General features: G+C 36.5%; 1 protein-coding gene across 7 annotated transcripts in view; it reads right to left on the bottom strand.

Moving 5' to 3' along the window:
* The window catches only part of LTBP1 (latent transforming growth factor beta binding protein 1), a 178860-nt gene that overhangs the window by 114068 nt on the left and 43364 nt on the right, over positions 1-21428 (bottom strand). For 5 of the 7 annotated variants that reach the window (XM_042881769.1, XM_042881815.1, XM_042881787.1 and 2 more), the window contains 2 exons: positions 16755-16930; positions 2430-2597 (listed from right to left, as the gene is read on the bottom strand). In XM_042881769.1, coding sequence (XP_042737703.1) covers positions 2430-2597; positions 16755-16930 — 344 coding nt within the window. Of the gene's footprint in view, positions 1-2429; positions 2913-16754; positions 16931-21428 lie in introns of those variants that run through there. The other 2 variants (XM_042881799.1, XM_042881807.1) reach the window with 2 other exon arrangements.

Below are 21428 nucleotides of genomic sequence, written 5' to 3'. Positions count from 1 at the left end.
TCTAAGGAAGATCAAACATTTTAAGAGACACTGAAAACATGCTGCTCACTGCTTTAAGTATGAACTTGCTAACACAACATTCTATTTCATACTTGCACTTCTTAAAGTATCAAATGGTCAGAAAAAGAATTTCCACTCGTTTACTTACTGTTTATCAAAAATAAGTTTGGAACCAGGCCTTAAAAGCAAGAAGCACAAGCAAAACATAATTCAGATCTTAAAATATAGTAAAAAAAAAAAAAAAAAAAAAAAAAAGTCTCCTAAGATCCAAATTGCTTCTGCTTTATGTATCAGGAGACATCTTGATCAAGACAAGCCCTAGCTAATGAGACACTCATTAAGAAAATGGATACACAAATTATTTAAATAAAATACATCTTAAGCTCACTTCAAAAGCTCCTGAAAAGCAGTGACCTATGACACAACTCGACCTACAGGAAGAAGTTCAATTCACTCAGCATTTTTAACTGGAGAACTCTGAAGGCACAGTTTAGATCTCCTCCTTATTCCTCTCTCTGTAAAACTGATGACACTCAGAGATAGGGTAGATACCTTTTTTTTTTTAAGGGTCCAAGACAGTTAGCCATAGACAGATTAAAAAATGCCCCTACATTACTAGTGACTTGTTTTTAATCCCTCTTCAAACATACTGCTCCCTTATCTTTCCATCAAAACTATTATGAAGTGGTTTTGTTGAATACTTCCAGCAGGCTATTGTACACACTGAATCACAAATTGCATGGCCTGAGGCCAGGAAGGAAGGTGTGGAACATGCCTTTACAGGTCAGTTTCCACACACCAAGTTTGTAAGTATTTGAGGGAAGGTTGAGTTACAGCACAGATTTACATAGCAGACAAATTACATGACTGCCCATTCTCAACATTTCATAATTTCAATAAAAAATTGGGTCACAAGGGTGGGGGGGTGGGAATGGGAAGAAAGGAAGGGAGGTAATAGCCTTATCCTCTCATAAAAGTCGGAAAAAATAAATAAAAAATGTACTTAACTGTGGTTCTTGCCAAAACATCAGTTAAGCAAAAAATTTGTATTAGCAGTAAACACAAGTCTAAAGTTCTGAAGTATTTGCTTTACCATCCCTTTCTAAAAACCTTTCCTTTTTTAATGCTTCAAATCTACCATAAACGAAGTGTTCTGTATAGCTTTTCCAAAGCAGTCTTTATTATTCTTACTTCAACACATATATATTTTACAAATATGGATGTTATCAAGGAATGTGTTATTCATTTCAGGAGCTTTCATCTACAGTCTGATAGTCTAGCAGAAGTCTTAAGAAAGGGAACTGCTCTTTGTATCGTCTGTCTGGATGAAAAGGAGAATGATTTGAAATAGCTTTTTTCCTCCCTCAGAACATGAAATATAGTACACTTTAAAAAGGGCAGTATTGGCCAGGATCAGCACTGCCTGACATTATGTTTATACTAAAAGGAGACTAAAAATTACAAAGTTCATATCTGGCATTCTTTAAGTACAAATGGGCAAAATAATTAATTTTTAATTTTTTTTTTTTTTTTTTTTTTTAAGAAAAAGATAGAACAATATTTTCACAATCATAACAAAGATACTTCCCAACAGCAGCTATGGATATCATATCATAAACCAAAAAATCTAAAAAGTGATCAAGTATTCATCTATATATCTGAACTTCATTTAGCTTACCAGCCTAATACTTGAAGACAAATTCCTACTAACACCATATACTGCACAGCTAAAATATGCAAATCCACTAACCCAGACAGCTTTCAGGGTTTGTTTTAACACAGTCGAGCACTTACAGGGTTTAGACTGGCACACTGCTGATACTTTTATTGAGCAAGCAGAAAGAATAAACAGAGAAATTACTGGCTTCAATAACTGGACTTAACATTATCTCAGTTTCTAAAAATGACAAATATGAAATTTGACTAATTCTCAGCAGTACGGAAGAAATTAAACTGCCTTTTCTTTTTTTTTTTTTTCTTTTTAAAAAAAAGGACCACAGTCCTAAGGAACTCTTGAACAATTTTTTGAAGACAGAACGTTAGCTCAGTTGTTATGGGCATTTGATACTATTCAACTAAAAAGAGCAGGAAACAGAGCTTTTTGTGGAATCTGGTATTTTTTCTTTTTAGAAACACAAACTCTGAGGGATTATTTTTATCAAAAGCTTCAGCTTTTAGCATTCTGTAGCCCTGCAGATAAAAATTCAAATGAAAAATACTTTTTTTTTTTCCCCTGTGACACAAAAGAAACTTTTGGGATCATTTCAGAAGGAGACCAGAAAGCTTGTCTAACAGAAAATGGTTCCTACCCAGCAAAGCCCTCCAAACAAAGAGCTGCAGATGCACAACTGGTATTAATAACAAAAATCTCCTCCCTCTGTTAGTCAAGAGAGGACAGCTAAGGACAAATGCAATTTCAGAGTACTTACCTACTCGGAAGTTAGTGGCTGTCAGCGTGTCAGCAGCATGGCCATTCTCACTGATGAGGGTGGTGGTATTTCCCTTCTCACAGTTGTTCTGACAGTTGCCCTTGGTACAAGTCACTTTGCAGATGCTGGGTGTAAAGACCACCTTGATGCGACCAGTGTGATTTCCCACTGTCAGCGGAGGCAAAGAAAAAAAGAAAAGTAAACAGACCACTTTGGTATCCATTGATTTCCTTCAAAAAGTTTTTTGGGAAAAAAAAAAAAAAAAAAAAAAAAAGGGGGGGGGGGAAAAAAAGGCGACAGGTCTCCAGGAGGAGGGCAGTCTGCAGTGCTCTCTCTCATAGATCTCCAGTGGTGTCTCTGAAACAGGAGTAGGAAGCTTAGCAAACAGAGCTCTGGGATACGCTCCAAAACCACATTTAAAGTCAAGTCACTGGAGTGGGATTAGTAATCACAATGCTGCACTTTATTCACAGTCAGACAAAGAGCAATACCAAGGGCATGACAGCTTAAATAGCCAACCCTGACAGGCAGATGTAATGTAAAGAGGCTGGCTGTGCACCTAGGGGTGAATAAACTCTTGTGTCCTCCCGCATACTTTTCCTGTTTCTGCACTTATTAAGTCACTATTTGTAGCTCGACCCCTGGAAATGTTTTAGGCATGCGGCATGTCTGAAAACATCTGTCTCAAATCTCCTGGCACCCCAGCCTGAAGTGGTCAAACCTTGTGACGCAGCTGCCTGGACCCATTTTTTCACAGTTTTTTGGCACCATTTTTCCACAAGTATTTACATATTATAGGCTGTGAGTGGAGCTCAGTCTTTCTTTAAGTAATAAATAGCTCAGTCAGAGAAAAGGGTGAGGAGTGTCAATAGCTGAAAATACTCATTCTGAGCTCAAAGGAGGAAAAAAAGAGCTATTTTAAAATGTACTTCCATACAGACATTTAAATAACTTATATGTAATGAGGACTGAGTAAACACTAACTTCAAATTAAGCTAATTTGAACAACTACTTGTTATAGAATTTGATTGAAAACCAGATGTATTTAATTCCAAATCTAACAGCAGAAGCCCAAAAAGATTAAAACTACTAATTAGTAAAATTAAGGGAAAAGAGCAGGTGTTATTTACAGTTATTTACAAAGAAAACATTTTGTCCTCTGCACACCTACTAATAACTCCAGTAAGTTCTAGAAAACATAGTACAGTGTCTCTGAGAACACTATAACCATAAATACTTTTATAACAAAACTAACAATCCCTAGAAATGATGCACAGGAATAGAAGAACCTCCCTCCTCCTGTTATAGAAGTTCTTGGACAGTCATACAACCTAGTTACTGAATACCCCTCCAGACAACTTCTATTTTATTTTTAAATTTCAATAAAATAAAGAAAACCTTTCCACTTCAAAAGAATATAAAGCCTCTTATTTTTGGCTCTTCATAAACAAATAAATTAAAGCAATTGAGCCAACTGTTTTGTCTACAGTAAAGGCATTGCTCTATTTGAACAGCAGCTGCATTACAGATGCTACCACCTTATTCAGTCTGAAAAAGTGCTTCGAAGCAGATGAACACAGACACAGAAATAAATGTTTCAGTTAAAGGCTAGTACTGTAATTTTGGTCAACTTAGAAGACACCGTGATTCTTGGATGTCACCATATCTTAAAAGGTTATTAATACACCTGTCCCAATGAACAGAGATCTAGTAACTTGTGAACTGTTGAGGCTAGAACTCCTAGGCTTTCTTTTTGTTAAACAGAGCTTCACAAGCCATACTGCTCTCTTTGTATTTTATTTATATGATTTTATATATATATATGTACGTATGTATTGTATATATGTGTATATACATATATATTTGTATATATACATACATGATCTTCAATGAGATCTCTATATCTCTGTATATCTTTTCCTAGAAGAGTCTAATCCATTTTCTATTTTACATTTTCAAATGTTTTAGTAACATTTATTTCCTTCAGGATGTGATGTAATTAAAAAAACATGGTTCATTGAGTCACAAAAGTCAGTCTTGCCTACACTATAAAAACTACTGTATTGGGAGACCCACACAAGTTTTCCAGCTTTGGTTAAAAAAAAAAAAAAAAAAAAAAAAAAAAGGAAATAAATTGTTATTTAATTCTCTCTCATAATATTTTCTACTACACTGTGGAGTTCTAAGCTCTTAGAGAACTTGGGCACAACCTTAACAACTAATACTTTTTTTAAACAACTCAAATTTCATCTCATAGTTCACATTTCATCACAAAAAAATCTGCAGTATACTTCTTTTGGCAGCAGACATGCTTAATATGAGACTGAATGGAAATTGCAAATTTGCCTCTTGTCTAATTTTGGTGAGAAAACTTTGGAATGTAAATTTGGGAGTAACAATAAGGAAGCAATAGTTGAATGACACGTTCATAACTACTGGCCAGTATCTACAGAGGTGATTATCCATGAAGCAGTATTAAATGCAGGCTTTTGGTGGACCAAAACTGACCAAAAACTATGCAATATAAGCCCTAGCTCCTACAAATATTTGAATACTTATTCAGCAATGCCTTTGTAAGAGAACCAGTTCAATTCTTATGGCTATTCTTTATGGCTACTGCTTTACCAGGAGCAAGAAATAAGACTTTGTATTATTTTGACACCAGAAGATTTTTCCCACCTTTCTCAGGTTTAGAAACGATAAAGAAACTTGTATCTTTTCCTCCACTAGCAACTCAGTGGTTTTAACTTTCTCATTTCTTCTGGAGATATTTCTTAAGACCTCTGAGCTGAAAGTTAACCAGTGTATGAGGAGCCAGCAGATTCAAGGCATACACACCATCTTCATCATTCTCTGTAGTTGCACCAAGGAGACAGAACTATCCTCACACAGTCTGAGGTTCAGAAACGTTAATGGTGAGCATAATACACGCAGATTTAAATTGAAAACAGACTGCAAATCCTCTTGAAAGGAAGCACTTGGCAAAAGTGCTGCAAGGTTAGCGTCTTGGACTTCCTCAAATCCTCTCCCCACCATTTTTTTTCCCCCTTTTTTCCAGTGGGTGGGTGGGAGGGGGTATGTATCTGTGTGTGTGGTTTTTTCTCTTTTCTGTAAAGGGGGAAGATTTAATCCCAAATGAGAAACAATATCCTTCTGTACTACTTAGATGGTTTGGCTGCATGAATGTTTAAGTCACAATTTCAAGCAAGAAAAAAAGCACATAACTGCCATAACCTTAAACTCCTTTCTACTTGGACTAGTTTGTGTAAAAGAGGATACTGCATTTTTAAGGTTGCACACACAGATGATTTTCATCTTTAAATTCCAGAAGCTTTAACTGATGATGCCACTGTGACATAGGTATGAATGGATCTGCAACTTAGATTATCTCAGATTCACTTCTGGAGAAAAATGAAGGTGCTACAGCACCATTACATACCTGAAATCATTATTTTTATACAGAGTGATAAATGTATCAAACTCTCCAAAATGAATTTTTAACACATGGAAATGAAACACCTTACTCTGTTCTTAAGTATAACAACAGATTGTGACAAAATATCAGCATGAGACCAGATAAATAAATGAGCTTAATGAAAGAAAACACAAGCAGAATATATAAACACCAAGCAGAATATATAAACACCAAATTAAAAAATTACTGAAAAAAAATTATATATATATATACATATATATATATATTTTTTTTAACTAGAGACAAAGTCAGATTGTTGATTTACTAAAGATAAGGCAATCAGCATTTTCTTGCTAATCTTTATTCCTGAACTGGACAGTGAGTTTTGTAATGGTGAGACTCAGGCAATTGCCTCATTGCCCTGCCCCCTAGCCTACATTTACTCATATTTAAGGTCTCTTAGATGCATCTGTCAAAGAAGATCAGTGGAAGAATGTACCCATAATTTCCAAAACCCATGAAACTCTCTTGGGACAGACTGAAAAAGAAAGATGTCTGGATAAACTGATGAGATTTTAGTTGAAAATTGGCATCACGTATGTGTGATATTTTTTCCATCTCTGTAAGTAACTATGATAGAATATTATGAGCACAGCAAGCTCCCGCTGTGATAAATTTATGATCTAACAACAACAACAACTGCAGGATAAATGGAAAATAGAAGTAAGAGGATTTCTTCATAGAATCCCTTCCACCCTTGCACTGTCACAACACACTGATTTTTTTTTCTGCGTTAGCCAGAAAGGTGGCTAAAAGGAGGCAGCTGGAAAGTTTTAGGTCCAGGTAGTCACAATGGTTCACGCAGCCATTCCTGGGCAGACTTACACAGGAAGAAGATTCCTAAAGAATATCCTGGGTCCCTTTGTTCATAAGGCTGCTGCTCAGCCTTAGCTTCTTTCTAGAAGAATTTGTATAAACACTTTTTTTTTCTTCGTTTTATGACTGCCCTCACAGCTCCAACATTCTGCAGAGATTTAACTAGACAGTATTCAATAGCTGTAGTGGATCTCAGAAGATTTGTGGCACGTCCCTGCTCTGAAGGAAGACAATAGACTAGTGAAAGCAGAACTGGTATTCTGGTAAAAAGACGACTACACTGCACTGTCTCATAGCTCAAGTGGGGCAAAGAGAAGAACATATTTTAATGTGCTGAAAAAAATATTATATTATTGTGTGCATAATGTTCTCATGCTTCATGGTGATTTAATCAAAGGAGTGCATTTATTCACTATAAAAAACAAGCAGGGGTTTATACTGCAGACTTGGCTGGTGGGGCTTACTCTTACCTCTCACATAATCCTGGCACAAAAATTTCTTCTGACTACTGTTAGTGTTGTGGTGGGTTTTGCTGTTTTTCATCTTCTTTTTTTTTAATTTATTTAAAAAATATCCTGAGGAAACCAAACTACTTGATCTGGAGGCTTCCCATTAATACCTCCAAAAATGACGTGAACTCAATGTTTTCATAACACTACCTACTTTTGCACTGAAACCAGTGTGTTTTCATACACATATCTGCACAGCAACTCATAAGGCCTGAAGGTTCTACCTCTGAAAAAACTTGTACCTGCCTATTCCCTTTGTGACAGGGTTATCTCAGACAGTTTCCTATGTTTTCAAGTAATAGCCGTGATGAGTGAGGAGAACTTCAGAACACCAATCTATTTCCCCATATCACAGCCAAGAAGCTTTTAAATGACAAATAGATTCAATATTTTAAATTCTCAGATGACCAATTCCCTTAGCCTATCTTTTTTTTTTTTTCCCTTAGTTAAGCACAGATAGAAAAACAGGAAAGAAGCAAGGGGAAATTACTTATTTCCTAACACAGGTGTCTCACTGGTTTACTTTTACCAGTCCACCTAATTTAGTCCTTACTACTAGAAATGATTGTTCAGCCAAAAGGAAAGCTGACATAGTATAAAAACCAACCATGTACGTAAAATTGTTATTAGAACTATTGTTGAATACATATATATATAATTCAACAATAACTTAATATATATGTATTCACTATACATATATATATATATATATATTTCATCTTCACTTAGTCATAAACAAAAAGAAGTTTTGCAAAAATGAAACTTGGCTATTATAAGTTGAAACTTACTACAAGTTGATACTTGGCTATTACACAGCCATTACTAGGCACACAGAAAGATGGAACAGGACTAACAGACCATATGATCTCCCCTACTGCCACTTCCCAGCACAGGATGAAGTAACAGCATTACCCAAAAAGTTTGTCCAGCCTACCCTTAAAAACCTTCTATTACACAGACTCCACAGATTCCCAAGGGAACATATTCCAATGTTTCACTCTGTCTTATTACAATGACATTCCCAATACTTAATTCACATTTCCCCAACTTTGTTTCATCTAAGTTCCAATGCCTTCTCTGATGCTCTCTCACATTCCTGCATAACGTGAAGCACATTTGCACACACCCACTCAAATGTTTTGAGCAAGTAAGGAGCATCTCTAGCTGTCTTTTATTTATAGCTACAAATTATTGACATGCATACAAGATACACATTAATGTAATTAATTTCGGCATTCTTTCTACTTCATTATTTCTACAACTTCCACTTTTTCTTGCATTTGCATGATCTTATTACAAGTATTTCAGTAGTTAATAGAACTTCAGTTTTAATATTTTGTCACTTTTTGAAAACTCAATTCTACTGCCTGTTTGCAAACCAATATGGCTATTCTAAGAGCAAAACACCATCCAGCTATCTGTTATAGTGGTAACTGAACAATGGTCTCCACAGCTGCTTTTTGTTGCCATTCTTGTCATCATTGCTATTGCACACTTCTATATATAGCTATTTCTGTCTCTAGCCATGTCATTAAATCCTCACATCAACATTTCCTTATTGCTCCTTATTTACATGTCCCTTTCACAGTCTTCTCCCACCAATCTGAAATGAGCTTAGACTTACTGCTTGTTTTGCACTCATGATTTCTGACTATTTTCCTCATCTATGCTCCATAGACCAAGAATACTAAACATGCAGCAAAAAATTTTCACCCATTCTAGGAGAGACAAGTAGCCCATTTTTCAGTTCTCTTAATTTCAGTTGTAGAAATTAAAAAGTTAAAAAAAAAAAAGTTATAGATACACAGATATTGTATAAAATAACTTGCTACAGAGAAGCTTGCCTTATTCAAGTAGCCTTTCTTCATCAACCTCAGCAAATTTTGATCAAGTATGCTTATAAAAGTGCTATGTTTTGAGTAGATGGCTATTACTTAAATATCAAAGGAGAATATGCAGACACAAGTGCTGAGATAGTTCCAAAGGACATTCATAGTTGTTGTATTTTCATGTTCCCACCCAGGAGGCCTTCATTGCTAAATTCTCTTAGGGACACAGCCCTTATAGAGGAGGTCAAAGGAATTCAGGTTATTTAGAATAGTTTTTGCTCTGTTCAAGTGCATTACAGATGAATTATGCATACATTGGAAATTTGATTTCTGTCAGCAGGTATAATGGATCACTTTTTTTTCTTTCTTGCCTGTTCCACCACTTCAAAGATTCAATATGTGCCATCCTAGGCCAGAAAACAACCTAGCTTGGATTACAGCTATTTTCCACATTTAAAATGACACAAAAACAAAACAAATCAATAGTTGGCAGTGAAAAAAAATATGCCTATGATTTCCCTTTACATAGTTTAAGATGTTTCAGAAAAATGCGACTGTGAATAAATGAATAAAAACTGCGATGTGATCTGAAATGATTGACAGAATGGCTTCAAATCTGTTTGACTAAATTTATTGGTTTCTTTGTTTTAAAGGTATTACATGCTAACTGGATCCACAAAGAGATATGATGCTAAAGAACTTAAATTTTAGTTCCTCTAATCAGTCGTAGCCCTTTTGTAGAAGCAGTAACATAAGTCGATCCCATGGAGAAAACTACCTGAAACAGTATGCTGCACAGGAATATGCCCAATCAATGGATCAGAACAAAAGACTGTGTTCAGTTCAAAATCTTCTAGGGCTTACATCATTTTCTTTGAGGAAGCAGGGGATTCACTCTTCACTACAGCTGTAGCAGTAAGCACTACAGCTTTTAGGCCCCACCGTACTATAGCACTCTCTAGGAGGCTTGACTCAGTTCAGTAGCTTTAATAGAGCTTAGTAGATTGCCCTTCTAAATCTAGAAAGGCAGTCAAATGCTTTATCTGCAGAAGTAGGTGGAAACTGGGCCATCTTGTTGCCAATATCTCACTTTTTCAGACTAAAGTGCTTTTGAAAAAGAACTTTAAGCTCTTCAAGAGCCCCACGCTTGAAAATTCACCAACTGCACTTCATATTTGGGACTGAGACTTCTCCAGCATTAAGCAATCCAGAATGAGATTCATGTATGCAAGCCCTGCTTAGCTCCCATTCAGAGTAACCCAATGCTTACTTACCTTAAGTTTATCTGGGCTGAAAGGGTTTTCAAAGACATGGGAACAAAAGCCTTAAAGTCACTTTAAGGAGCAGATAATCATTTTTATATCTAGGACAGAAAGCCATTTTACACACAGCACATTTCTGCAGTAATAAAGCAGAAAGGACTTCACTGCCCATCTCTAACAGTTTTCCACAGACACAGTCTGCTGCAGGTACTACTGCAGATACTAAGCCACATAAATTTAAGATATACATGATGGTTCAGGTGGGCACAGGTGAGCACACATTCTTAGTGTCACTGACTCATAAGTATTATCAAATAAAGGTAACAACTACTGTCTACTCATCAATAGGATTCTTTCAAGAAGGTTTGAATTAGACATTTATACACTGGCAATGAGACTCATTCCAACCCAGTATAATTCAACATAAACTATCCATTTTGCTTAAGGCCATTCTCTAGGCTCTTTCTCCAACCAAGACATCAGACTTTACTGTGTCTTAAGATAGAATTAAAAGTCTTCAGGTGAAATGCACTATTTCTTTAAAAAACAAATTCTTGAGATGGACACAATTTCCCCCACCCAGGATACATAACTCCTTTATATGAGAAACCAAGTGTTAAGTATAAAACTGTAAAATTGTTTACAATTTTCAGGAAGAATAAGGAAAAACATTGTACATTACCTAAGTATAATGTAAGTATACCCGTACAACATCCTATTTCCTGAAAGGAAGCTACTGAAAAGCACTAAGGAAGTCAACAAACTCTAAACAGCGATAAAGTACATAACATTATGGAATTAATGAATACAATCCTCTCTACACGCTGAATCACCATTAAAAATCATCTCAGCACTGCATGAAGCAAAGATCTTTTTTCTTTTCAATTTTCAGAAGGGTGGGATGGGAATGTCCACAGTATTTCTGTGGACGTCACTGATTCAGAAATCTCACTGGATACAAGAGAACCTTCTTGCAGTACATTCTGGCTACGTTTGTTCATTTCTTCTGGCGTGGGCGATGACACTGACATCAGAGAAGTGCACTTTCACATCTCCTGCGAGTAAAACCAGACGTAGCTACTTGCAATAGTCAGAACTAATCCCTGGTATCCAAAATTGCATCACAACAACTCTTATACTAGCTTAGCTAAGGGACATTTAACATTTAATTGTATGGGTTCAATCTGTCTATATAATCCAGCTGAATTACAATTTTTAAACACATCTTAGAGGTTTTCCCCTACAGAAAATTCTGGAAAGTCTCTTCCCTCTTTCTTCTTGAGAAATCTTTGGATTTGGAGCCAATTATCTTTCATCACAGCAGTTGAGATGCATTTGTCTCAGTCCCCGTTTTCCCCTAGCTATAATACATTTTGAACCGATTTTAATGATGTTTGCCAGATCACCAATCTTTTTTCCAACATTTTTCCCCACATTGCTGCTTATCAGTCTTGGCCTCGATATCCCACAGATGGATGATCATCCATCTGTGGGCAAACGTAACATTTAGATTAATTCCCTTGCCTGTCATGTAGACATTCAATTATTGGTGAGCCCAGAACAATAATGTACTTTTTTTTCAGTCCAACTAGAAAGTTACAGTAGTTTTGGGGAGTTGTGGTTTTTTGTTTTTTGTTTTTTTTTCTTTTTTCTTTTACTGGCTTCCTCATTTGTAAACACTGTGTGGACATACACAATTCTGAAGATACTCTGGAAGGGTATTGCTTGCTTGTTCTATTATGTTTCAATACACAGTATATTCAAAAATATAAAGTTTCAATACACAGTATATTCAACAGTATATATATATTCAATATACAGTATATTCGGTATACAGAGTTATCTCCAAGGATTTCAAAGATCCCTGAAGTCTTTAATAGTTTACACAGTTTAATTATTATTAAAGTTATTTTTGTTACTCTACTTTGTAAAGCAAAAACAAAGTAAATGTGCTGCTAGAATCTACAGAGGTAACCACATTAGTGTCAAACCAGTTAAAGCACTTAATTTATACTTGGACTTTAACCTCTTGTTTCTAAGTCCCACTGGAATCAAATACAAACTGTAAAAGGCTGTTATAAATTGCCATCCTTTCAAATAGCAGTATTGTTAATGCTCTTATATGAGAAAGAGGAAAGGGATGCTTTACTAAAATTGTTTGGCTTTTGTCAGACACACAAAAGAAAAGAACGCTTTTGTTTGACCCTGATGCTGACTGCACTGAAATTTTTTCTTAAACACTTCAGAACGTCCCTGAACAATTTCCCTCACCTCCTGAAGGAAAACAGATATTCTGCACACACATTAATATGTTGTGCATAAGAAAAAATTCCTTGACAGTCAAACAGCACCCCATTTCCTTGTCTATCATCCCATATCCTTACTTGTATTTGATTAAGTAAATCACAGGAGCAAGAGCTGAAAATCAGTTCCCACAAGTGACCAAAGTGAATTTAATGTCGCGTTCTCTTCTAATAGAATGTGTTGTGATCCTTCACTTACTGAGATCTCTCTTCTCTGCCTGTTAGTCTTCCAGCTCTTTGTTCTCTTTTTACAAATCTCATGCTGCTGGCTATACCTTGTTTAACCACAACACAGCCAGAACATTCCTCCCTCACCACTGAATTTCTCAAAACTTCTCTTTAGAAAGAGTTACCCGAGTCCAACTCTAATACACATACATACATACGTAGAAACTTCAAGGAACATATTGCAGTGCTCTAGCTAAAACAAGCCACTGAGATAATTATTTTGTAGATTATGTAGAGCTGTTTCACAAATACCAAGAAAAGTGAAAGAAAACATGATCCACTGAAGACCTGATGCAATTTTCCCCCTGAAGTCAACACAGAGTAGAATCACAGCAGAATGTCACACCACACAGGTGCATTTACATGGAACGCACTGTATCTCTGAACCCATGTTTTCAATATTAAAACATTTATGTATTTTAACAGCAGTTTACCCATACTTACTGCTGGTGAAATGGTATTATGATGTAAGTGTTGCATGGTAAAGTCTGGACACAATTCCACAAAAATAGCCTGAAGTGGAATCTCCAAGCAACACACTTTTGCCAAAATCAGCCTATGAACTCATCACAAACTAGCATGGCTAAATTCTGTACGAGCTTAAAAAGTGCTTCTCTAAGTTATCAGTGTACTATGCTTGCAAATGCTATTGCTACACAAAAATTCTAAGAGATCACTCTCCAAAGTTCTAAAATGTGAAACATTTTCTTCCACATTAAACATATTTCATCTGCATAAACATATTTGAAATGATGTAAAACCTGGGGCAATATAGTGCACCACTTGTTAAGAACAATTAAAAAATACTTTGAAATGATTTTTTTTTAATATAACTTTGACATGCTTGTTTGTTCAGAGAAAGAGCTTGGTGCTGCCCACAGAACCATGGACAGACTCTTAAAGTTCTGCTATCCATACGTGCAGCCTTATCCAACTTCAAGACAGAACATATGCACCACTAAGTCAAAGTAGAAAGCTGCAATCTGTTACTCACTTACCATTATGTAACCCATGCTACATAAATTCCAGACATATTTTTATTTCCTATCTAAAGTTACCCTCTAGTCTTTCTTGCACAAACAAGTCTCCTTGATATATTTTATGAGAAATTTCAATGAAGACCAAAAAAATTCATCCAGATAAAAAGAAAAAAAAAAAAGTCTCCCATACTATTTAACTGTATAAAATTCACATCCAATTACAAAATTCACAGGCATTTTCTATCATCCTCCTGAATAAACAGGACAGATTAGACCCATTTTCCTTCTTAAATTCATATTTATCTTTGGAACAACATTCTCATCTAAACACACTTTATTTACTTCATAGAATGCAGTTCCAGCTATAAGACACTCTTTATACTTCCTCATGAGTTTTGTTTTTAAGTATAATTTCCAATCACCTCAGGTGCTAATTAACATATTTTTCACAACACACCTATAAGGTTGGGAACCAGTGGCATCATCATTTCATACTTAGGAATAGTAGCCTGCTGGGGGCTGTGTGAATGTGGTCATATATACAAGCAACATTAACTTCAGCAACACTGGGCAAACAATTTCAGAAACAGAAATTCTGCTTCCTCTCAGCTGGAACTACAAAATGCACCACACCACTAAAAATTAGTCTTCAGATGTCTCAAGATGGAAAAGGAGACATACTGAACTAGGAAGGCCAAAACACTACGTAGCATTCTATCATGACACAGAACTGCACTGTACTTCTCCTTGATCTTTTATGCTCCTCCTAATCTGTCCCTGGAGACACAGCCATAATACTCAGGGGTGGCAGACACTGGCTTTGCAATCCTATCAGAAAGCTCTTTCAACATCTTTTGTTGAGTTCCATGCAATCCCATGAGAGATCATATTTATGGTCCTGATTTATGACTTCTAAACTTAAACTCTGACATTGAATTTTAAGGCTCTGTTGGTATGACACATAACTTAATAGGAGAATTCAGTTTAAATGGCAAAAAAAAAGACAGTCTTACTAACTTGTATGTATGCACTGTGCATTCTGAAAGCTATCAGAGAAATGAAATTGCCAAAATACACCATAGTAAGCATATCAGAAGGAATTTAAATTCATTTGAATCAAAAAAGTATTTAAACGTGACTAAACTTTAACATTTTCTCTACAGTATCTCCAATTAGAGATCTGGCAACACTATTACCAGCCATTCAAACACAACTGCATATCTGTAAATCACTGGATGCCTAGAAGCACCTACTCATGTTTCGCAGCTATGCTCCCAAAGCACCACTAGCCTACACTTAATTCCCTTCCACCTGGAGGTACCTCTATCTAAAAAGATCTGAGGACTGACACTTTTTTCCCAGTTTAAGTCTACCCATTTCATGTCACAGGACTGAATTCACCTGTGGAGGTCCTGAACAATAGAAACTCCTGGTTTTCTTTCCCTGATTCATGTTCCTCAGCATACTGCAGAGATCCAATAAGTTAGAAAGAGCAAGAAGCAATGACTCCTTTGTCTGATAAACTGATAAAGTTATTTCCTCTTGATATCATAAAAGAAAAAAAAAATCTCACGTTAGCCCATTTGTATTTAGAGGCAATGTGGTACCTGCTAGTAACACTGACTTCATCTAAGATAGGTTGACTCTGCCAAACATCCTGAGAGGACAAGGGCAAAAGCAAAGTTTTTTAGTTTGTTTTTTGTCATAATCTAATTGACACCATTCACTCCAAGCACCTAGAGAACTACGCACCCTGGGATTTATACGCTCACTGGATAGCAAGAGTCGGAAGAAAGAGACACAATCCAACACTGATGACCACTAATATTGAAAAATGACAGAAAAAACAATGGCACCTTCTTGTGAAAAGTGATGTTGATGTTGACAATGCAGCGAAGCATATTCTTGAAACTTCTGAGAAAAAGGTGTCATGCTTTGCAAACAGCATGCTTCACTGCTCTGAAAAGCTTAATCTAAGGCCTAAGGCTGCCACTGTTCTCCATATTAGGGCCAAGACTTATTATCCATCATTGTGTTTAAAAATATAAATGGACAGAACATAAAGATATGCAATACAGACATATATTCATACAAAGGAAGTGTTTACAGGCTTAGAAAAAAAGCCTCTTCCTTACATTGTCAGAGCATATTTTTCTGTGCTGTAGCAGGGTCAGGAGACTTTGAATACCTTAGCTCTCCATCTTAATCTGTTCATTATTTAACTGCAGGAGCTTTTGTCCAAATCAAACCAGCAGACACTGGTTGGTAATACCTAACCTACGATTCATCAAGCTCTTCATCCTTTAAGCCAAAACTTGTCCTCAGATTCCCCCAAAAATGGACCATGAGCCAAGGCCACAAGCTGGGCATCTATGCAATCCTTTTTTTTTTTTATTATTAAATACGAAGCAGAGACAGTAGTCCAGCCTTCATACTGTGTAGAAGTTCATAAACACATAATAAATTAAATATAGAGAAAAACAGTCACCAATGAGAGTCCTAGACTCCAATTTTCCAAGAAGGATATCCATCATATAGAAGGGAGCTGTCATCCTAAGCTGACTACACTCTCAACTATGCCTACTTCAACAAACGTTGAAGGAAAAGCTATCATCTAGAAACAGCATTATGACAGTCCAACAGTGAATGAGGTTCAATTTTTCTTTTCATCCAGGAAATCTGTTTTGTCTCTCAGCAGAATGCACAATATTGAAGCTTTTGCTAATCTCAGAATTATCTTGTCTAATTAACTTACTTTTTTCTTTTTCTTTTTTTTTTTTACTTTTTTTTACTTTTTTTTTTTACTTTTTTTTTACTTTTTCTTTTCGTCTTTAAGTATTACTGCAATTCAGGTGAACAGATAAAAAATTTCAGGATCTTAAATAAAAGAGGCTTATAGTATGCTTTTTGCAATTGTACTTACATTGAAAAGATGACGCAAGTTGGTCTTGGCCGAGTCTCAGTGGTAATGAGCCCTCAGTGGACTGTTCTCCTGAAATCACTTTCTTTACTGGATAATATTTGGGTTTGATCACATATTCCTGTGTTTGGCCATGATGAAGATTCATCATCAGTGTCTGAGATGAAAGTGGTATCATCCTGATTAAGGAAAAAAAACAGAAGAGACACAGTAAGTATTAATAAGTTAGACTTCAAACCAACTGGTAAAAAAAAAAATTAAGACAAATTCATCTGTACTCCAAGCTCTCAAAAGTCAATTTGGGAAACTTACTAGCTTCTAATTAAGCACCCAATTTTCCATGCATTTAACATTTTAATTGTCTTGTCAGCTCAACAAGCACTTAGGCATATGAAGACCATAGGGATTATATCACCTCTTTTCTGATAAAGAAGTATCATGAAAATGGGAAGAAATCTCAGAAAACAGTGAGAAATGCCCTACTCAAAACCATGAGTTGGAGCTCAACTTTGTTGGCGCACATACTTTCCGGACTGGTCAGAGAAACAGCAATGCAATTAAACATCTGTGTTTTGTGCAACTGTTGTTGCATACCAGGAGTGGAAAGTAAAAACTGCACCCAGATGGATTTCCCTCTGATCCCTGGAAGTTAGTTTCCTTCCCCACCATATCACTCTACCTGTAAGAACGCTGCTTCTCTTGTGCTTCCCTTTCCCTTTTGATGAGTTTTTTTTCCCTATCTCATCAGAAGGTTTCTCTCTGTTTCCCAGCTCGCATCACTTTCCCATCTTTCTCTTTGTCTGCACCAGTGAGCATCTCTAACAGTTGTCCTATAACCACACAGCTTCCCTTCAGAGCTAAACTATTTCCTCTTCTTATCAAACAAGATAATTCCTTCAAGCTCACTGATTCTCTCACTGACAATTGCAGTTCCTTACTTGCATTATTAGATTCTTCCCTTAAACCTCACTGCACAAGACTGTTCCAATTTTTAGTTGGAATTCCCCTCTCCTTATTCCCAGAAACCACAGTTATTTACCCATATACCACTTATAGCAGGAACTGTTTCTTTGCTAACACAGAAACTGGCCTTCTCACACTCCACAGTACCACTCAACAATAAACAAAGAAGGGAGTAAGTCACATAGCTGCTAGCCACATGCAATGAAAATGCAAGCTATTTCAGGGTACTGGGCTACAGGGTTTCACTGTCCAGCAAGTAGTAATAGGAAGCCTTTGTTAATAAATCCAGCAATAGCAATTCTTCAATAATTTGTAGATAGTGTAGATCATACTGCAGAGATGTGTGTTCCTCAACAGAATAGTGTCAACTACTAAACTTAGTAACAGTGGCTATTAAGATTACATTACCAAATGAAGGCATAAAGAGTGGGATGATGTGAGCGCTTCTACTAAGCTAAGGGATTGCTTGGTCAGTAAAGCATAAATATGGGGAAATTATGGGATTTATAACAGCTACCCCTCAAAGAATCACAGCTCTGTAGTGTAAATAGCTGCCCTTAGAAGAAGAAATAGGCAATGCTTCCCCACTGCAGTAAGACTGAGGAAGGTTCAGCTGAGCAACAAGACGGATGACTCCAGAACCATCTACCTACAATTGGAGTCTGATTCCTTAGTTACGTCTTTTGAGGATGCTTAGTAACTGCTGCAGCCAGTGGATTTGTAGTTAGAACAAACAACAGAGTTTTGTTCTACAGACTGTTATTAACTTGGATCAGTTCTAGAAAAGTTTATTTGTTAGTACAGAAAATTAGTACTCTGATAAACAACAGAAACTTTAACTCTTTGTACTATCTCTAGAGTCAAATTTTTCAGATAAAGTGCTTATGCAGTATATTCAGGAGAAGTCCTTTTCCAAGATTAAGAGAAAATACTATACTTTCGGTGCTGTCTTCAAGCTTCCCACATACCAGATCAAAGAGAGCCATCAGTGATAGTGGAGGTTAGGTTCATCTTGACAAGGTATCAGCAAGAATGCCTCAACCTGAGAGAAAGCCGTGCCACAGTAATGACTGATTTCCTAGACAAGTCAACACAATCCTTCCTGCACAAACTTGTTTCTCCACAGGTTGTAAGCCAGCGTATCCATCCACTCCTGCTCCTGGACATCAGAGGGCAAGTTTTTCCCAGACGATGTGTAAGCAGGCCATGGTCACAGAAGTCAACATCGTACAGAAGCACACATTGCAGCAAACTTTTAGAGGCTGCTTATATTTGCTTTAAGTTTAATGTTGTTACTTTCTTGACTGTATCCAGAGAGACACTGCCATTTCAATGCCTGCTTCCTGTTAAGGCTGACACATGTTGCAAAAAGTTACTTTTTATTACATATCCAGCCACACTGCAGACCAAGCCCATCAACGCACAACAGATTCCATCACTACACTTACAATATAAATCCAAAACCTAACCAAATGCCTCATACCATACCAGAGACAGGCATGCTATACACTAGAAGCTGAAATTTACTAAGACAGTTGTCTCCTACTTCTCAGGTAATCTTCTTCCTTGATTTCATTCCCATTTAGCTTTCTAACTAACTAATATTAGGGCAATACTAGAATACGTTTTGTTCTACCAGAGAGTGGTTTTCTTAGAAGTATACAGAAGTTCCCTACTCTAGAAACTCTCCTTCTTTAAAGGAAGTATCTTCACTGCACATCTATGTTGGTACTCTTAGTTTCATTAGGGACTAAATAATCTACTCTTGTATTAAAGGGAAATCTTACAACAAGTTTGCAGCATTAAAATTGAAAAGCAGAAGATGAAACCAAGTTTGCAATGAAAAGTGGTCTAGACTCTTGCACATTTTCTGTCAGATTTGATCTTCTTCACACATAACTACCAAAGATCTTGATTTTGGGTATGCATAAAAGTTCTCCCCATGTTTAAGAACAGCTCAGCACCAGACATCCATTGCTAGCATGGATGTGTACTAACTAGCAGCATGTATTTGCCAGTCATCTGACCAGTTGACTAGTCTTGCTTGAGTCTAATTCCTGATAGGGTCAAATATCAAAGCATTTATGAGAACCCTCCGTTGTGACTGCTCTTTTGATGTTCAAATTCTTCTCAACGTGATCTGGCTCTTAAAGATGTTAGTTTATAATCCAAAGGGACGTTGTGAAGCTAACTGTGATGACTGGTACAGGAATCACCCCAGGACCTATTATGCTTTTGGAAAAGATGTTAGCAGCTCTACTACAACTCTCTGAAAATCATTTGGTGCTACAACTGTTAGTGCCAACTTGCCAAATTCCTCCCAGCCTGCAAGCACAAATGTTTCTTCCCTTTCCTGAAAGGCTGAGCTCTGGATCTCTGCCTGAGCCCCTCATGCAGCTTCTGTCATACTGTGGGAACTCCAGTGCTGCATCCACAGTCATATCAGCTGCACCAGGGACCCCCCGTAAAAAGCACAAGACAATCCTTCTCATGGAGTAGTAATACAGGCACTGACTGTCACTGTTTGAATATCCAAATTAAAGAACAAGTAGCATGATAAAAATTTCCTTATAACTCCTCAGGATTCAAAGCCACTAGAAACAAGTGGTGCTCTGTTGCTACCACAGACAAGGAGATAGTCAAAGTAGGTCTCAGACACTCATATCTAGGCTTTTAGGACTTAAATGAAAGGCATACTTAACTCACAGCCATTACACTTAAAAAGCTCTCATCTATAAATAACAATCATCACCACAACCAAAATAATTTTATTGCTTCCCAGCTTTGCAACGCTGCTTACTGCACATTTCAACATTACACAACCAAGATGAGCCTTCAGGCACTGTTGCAACAAAAATACTAAAGTACTATTAATGCTCCCCATAGTACAGGTTACAAAGATGCAATTTATAGTTTCGATCTTTAAATTTTGCATGAAATAGCCAAGACTAAATAAGATTGTTGCATTACGTAGGCTTATGTCACTAATTTGGTTGGTAGTTCACAACTAAATGGTCAAAACTGACATTAACTTCAATAAGCTTGATTAAAAATTTTCCATAGCTCTAAAGTGTACAGAAGACAGATGTCAAACACGTTTTGATGTCAAATAAATGTCTAAGCATGTTTTCAGCAAACAAAATTACAGACACTAGCTAAAAAGGTTACAAGAATACTGCAGAGGAAGAACAAACACTTCCAGCTAATCATTATGCAAAAAAAAAAAAAAAAAAAAAAAAAAAAAAAAAAAAAGCTCTCTTGCTTGATAATAGCAGACCAGGAATGCTATGTATCAGAGTAACTCTGGCAAGCAGGAATGAAACCAGCAACATTTGGAATGGAAAGTACTGTCTAGACTAAATAAGACAAGCCTATCTCAGACTGCTTTCTTCATTTTATTTACTGTGAGTCTGATACATGCTCCCTGCTTGGCTCCCAGCTAGCAACAATTGAAAGAAAAACAAAGTTATCTGAATTGTTAATAATTTTAACCTAGAAATTAATTCCTTCTTCTCTACCTTACCCCAGACTCAGAATTAACAGCCAAATGGAGAAGAAAACCCAGCACATTCTAAAATTATGATATGATATAAAGAAAACATGCGGGACAGTTTTAAAGGCATGAGAACAGAACTAAAAGCCTGCTGTCCTGTAAATTACCAGCAGTAAATTACCAGCAGTAAATTACCAGTTCAGCTTGACCTTTGCCAGCTG

This window comes from Lagopus leucura, unplaced genomic scaffold (assembly GCF_019238085.1).
Source record: "Lagopus leucura isolate 7727_CA_CO unplaced genomic scaffold, USGS_WTPT01 Super-Scaffold_73, whole genome shotgun sequence".
Lineage (NCBI taxonomy): Eukaryota > Metazoa > Chordata > Aves > Galliformes > Phasianidae > Lagopus > Lagopus leucura.
Note: the sequence above shows the minus strand (reverse complement) of the source record. Positions and strands in the feature narration are given on the sequence as shown.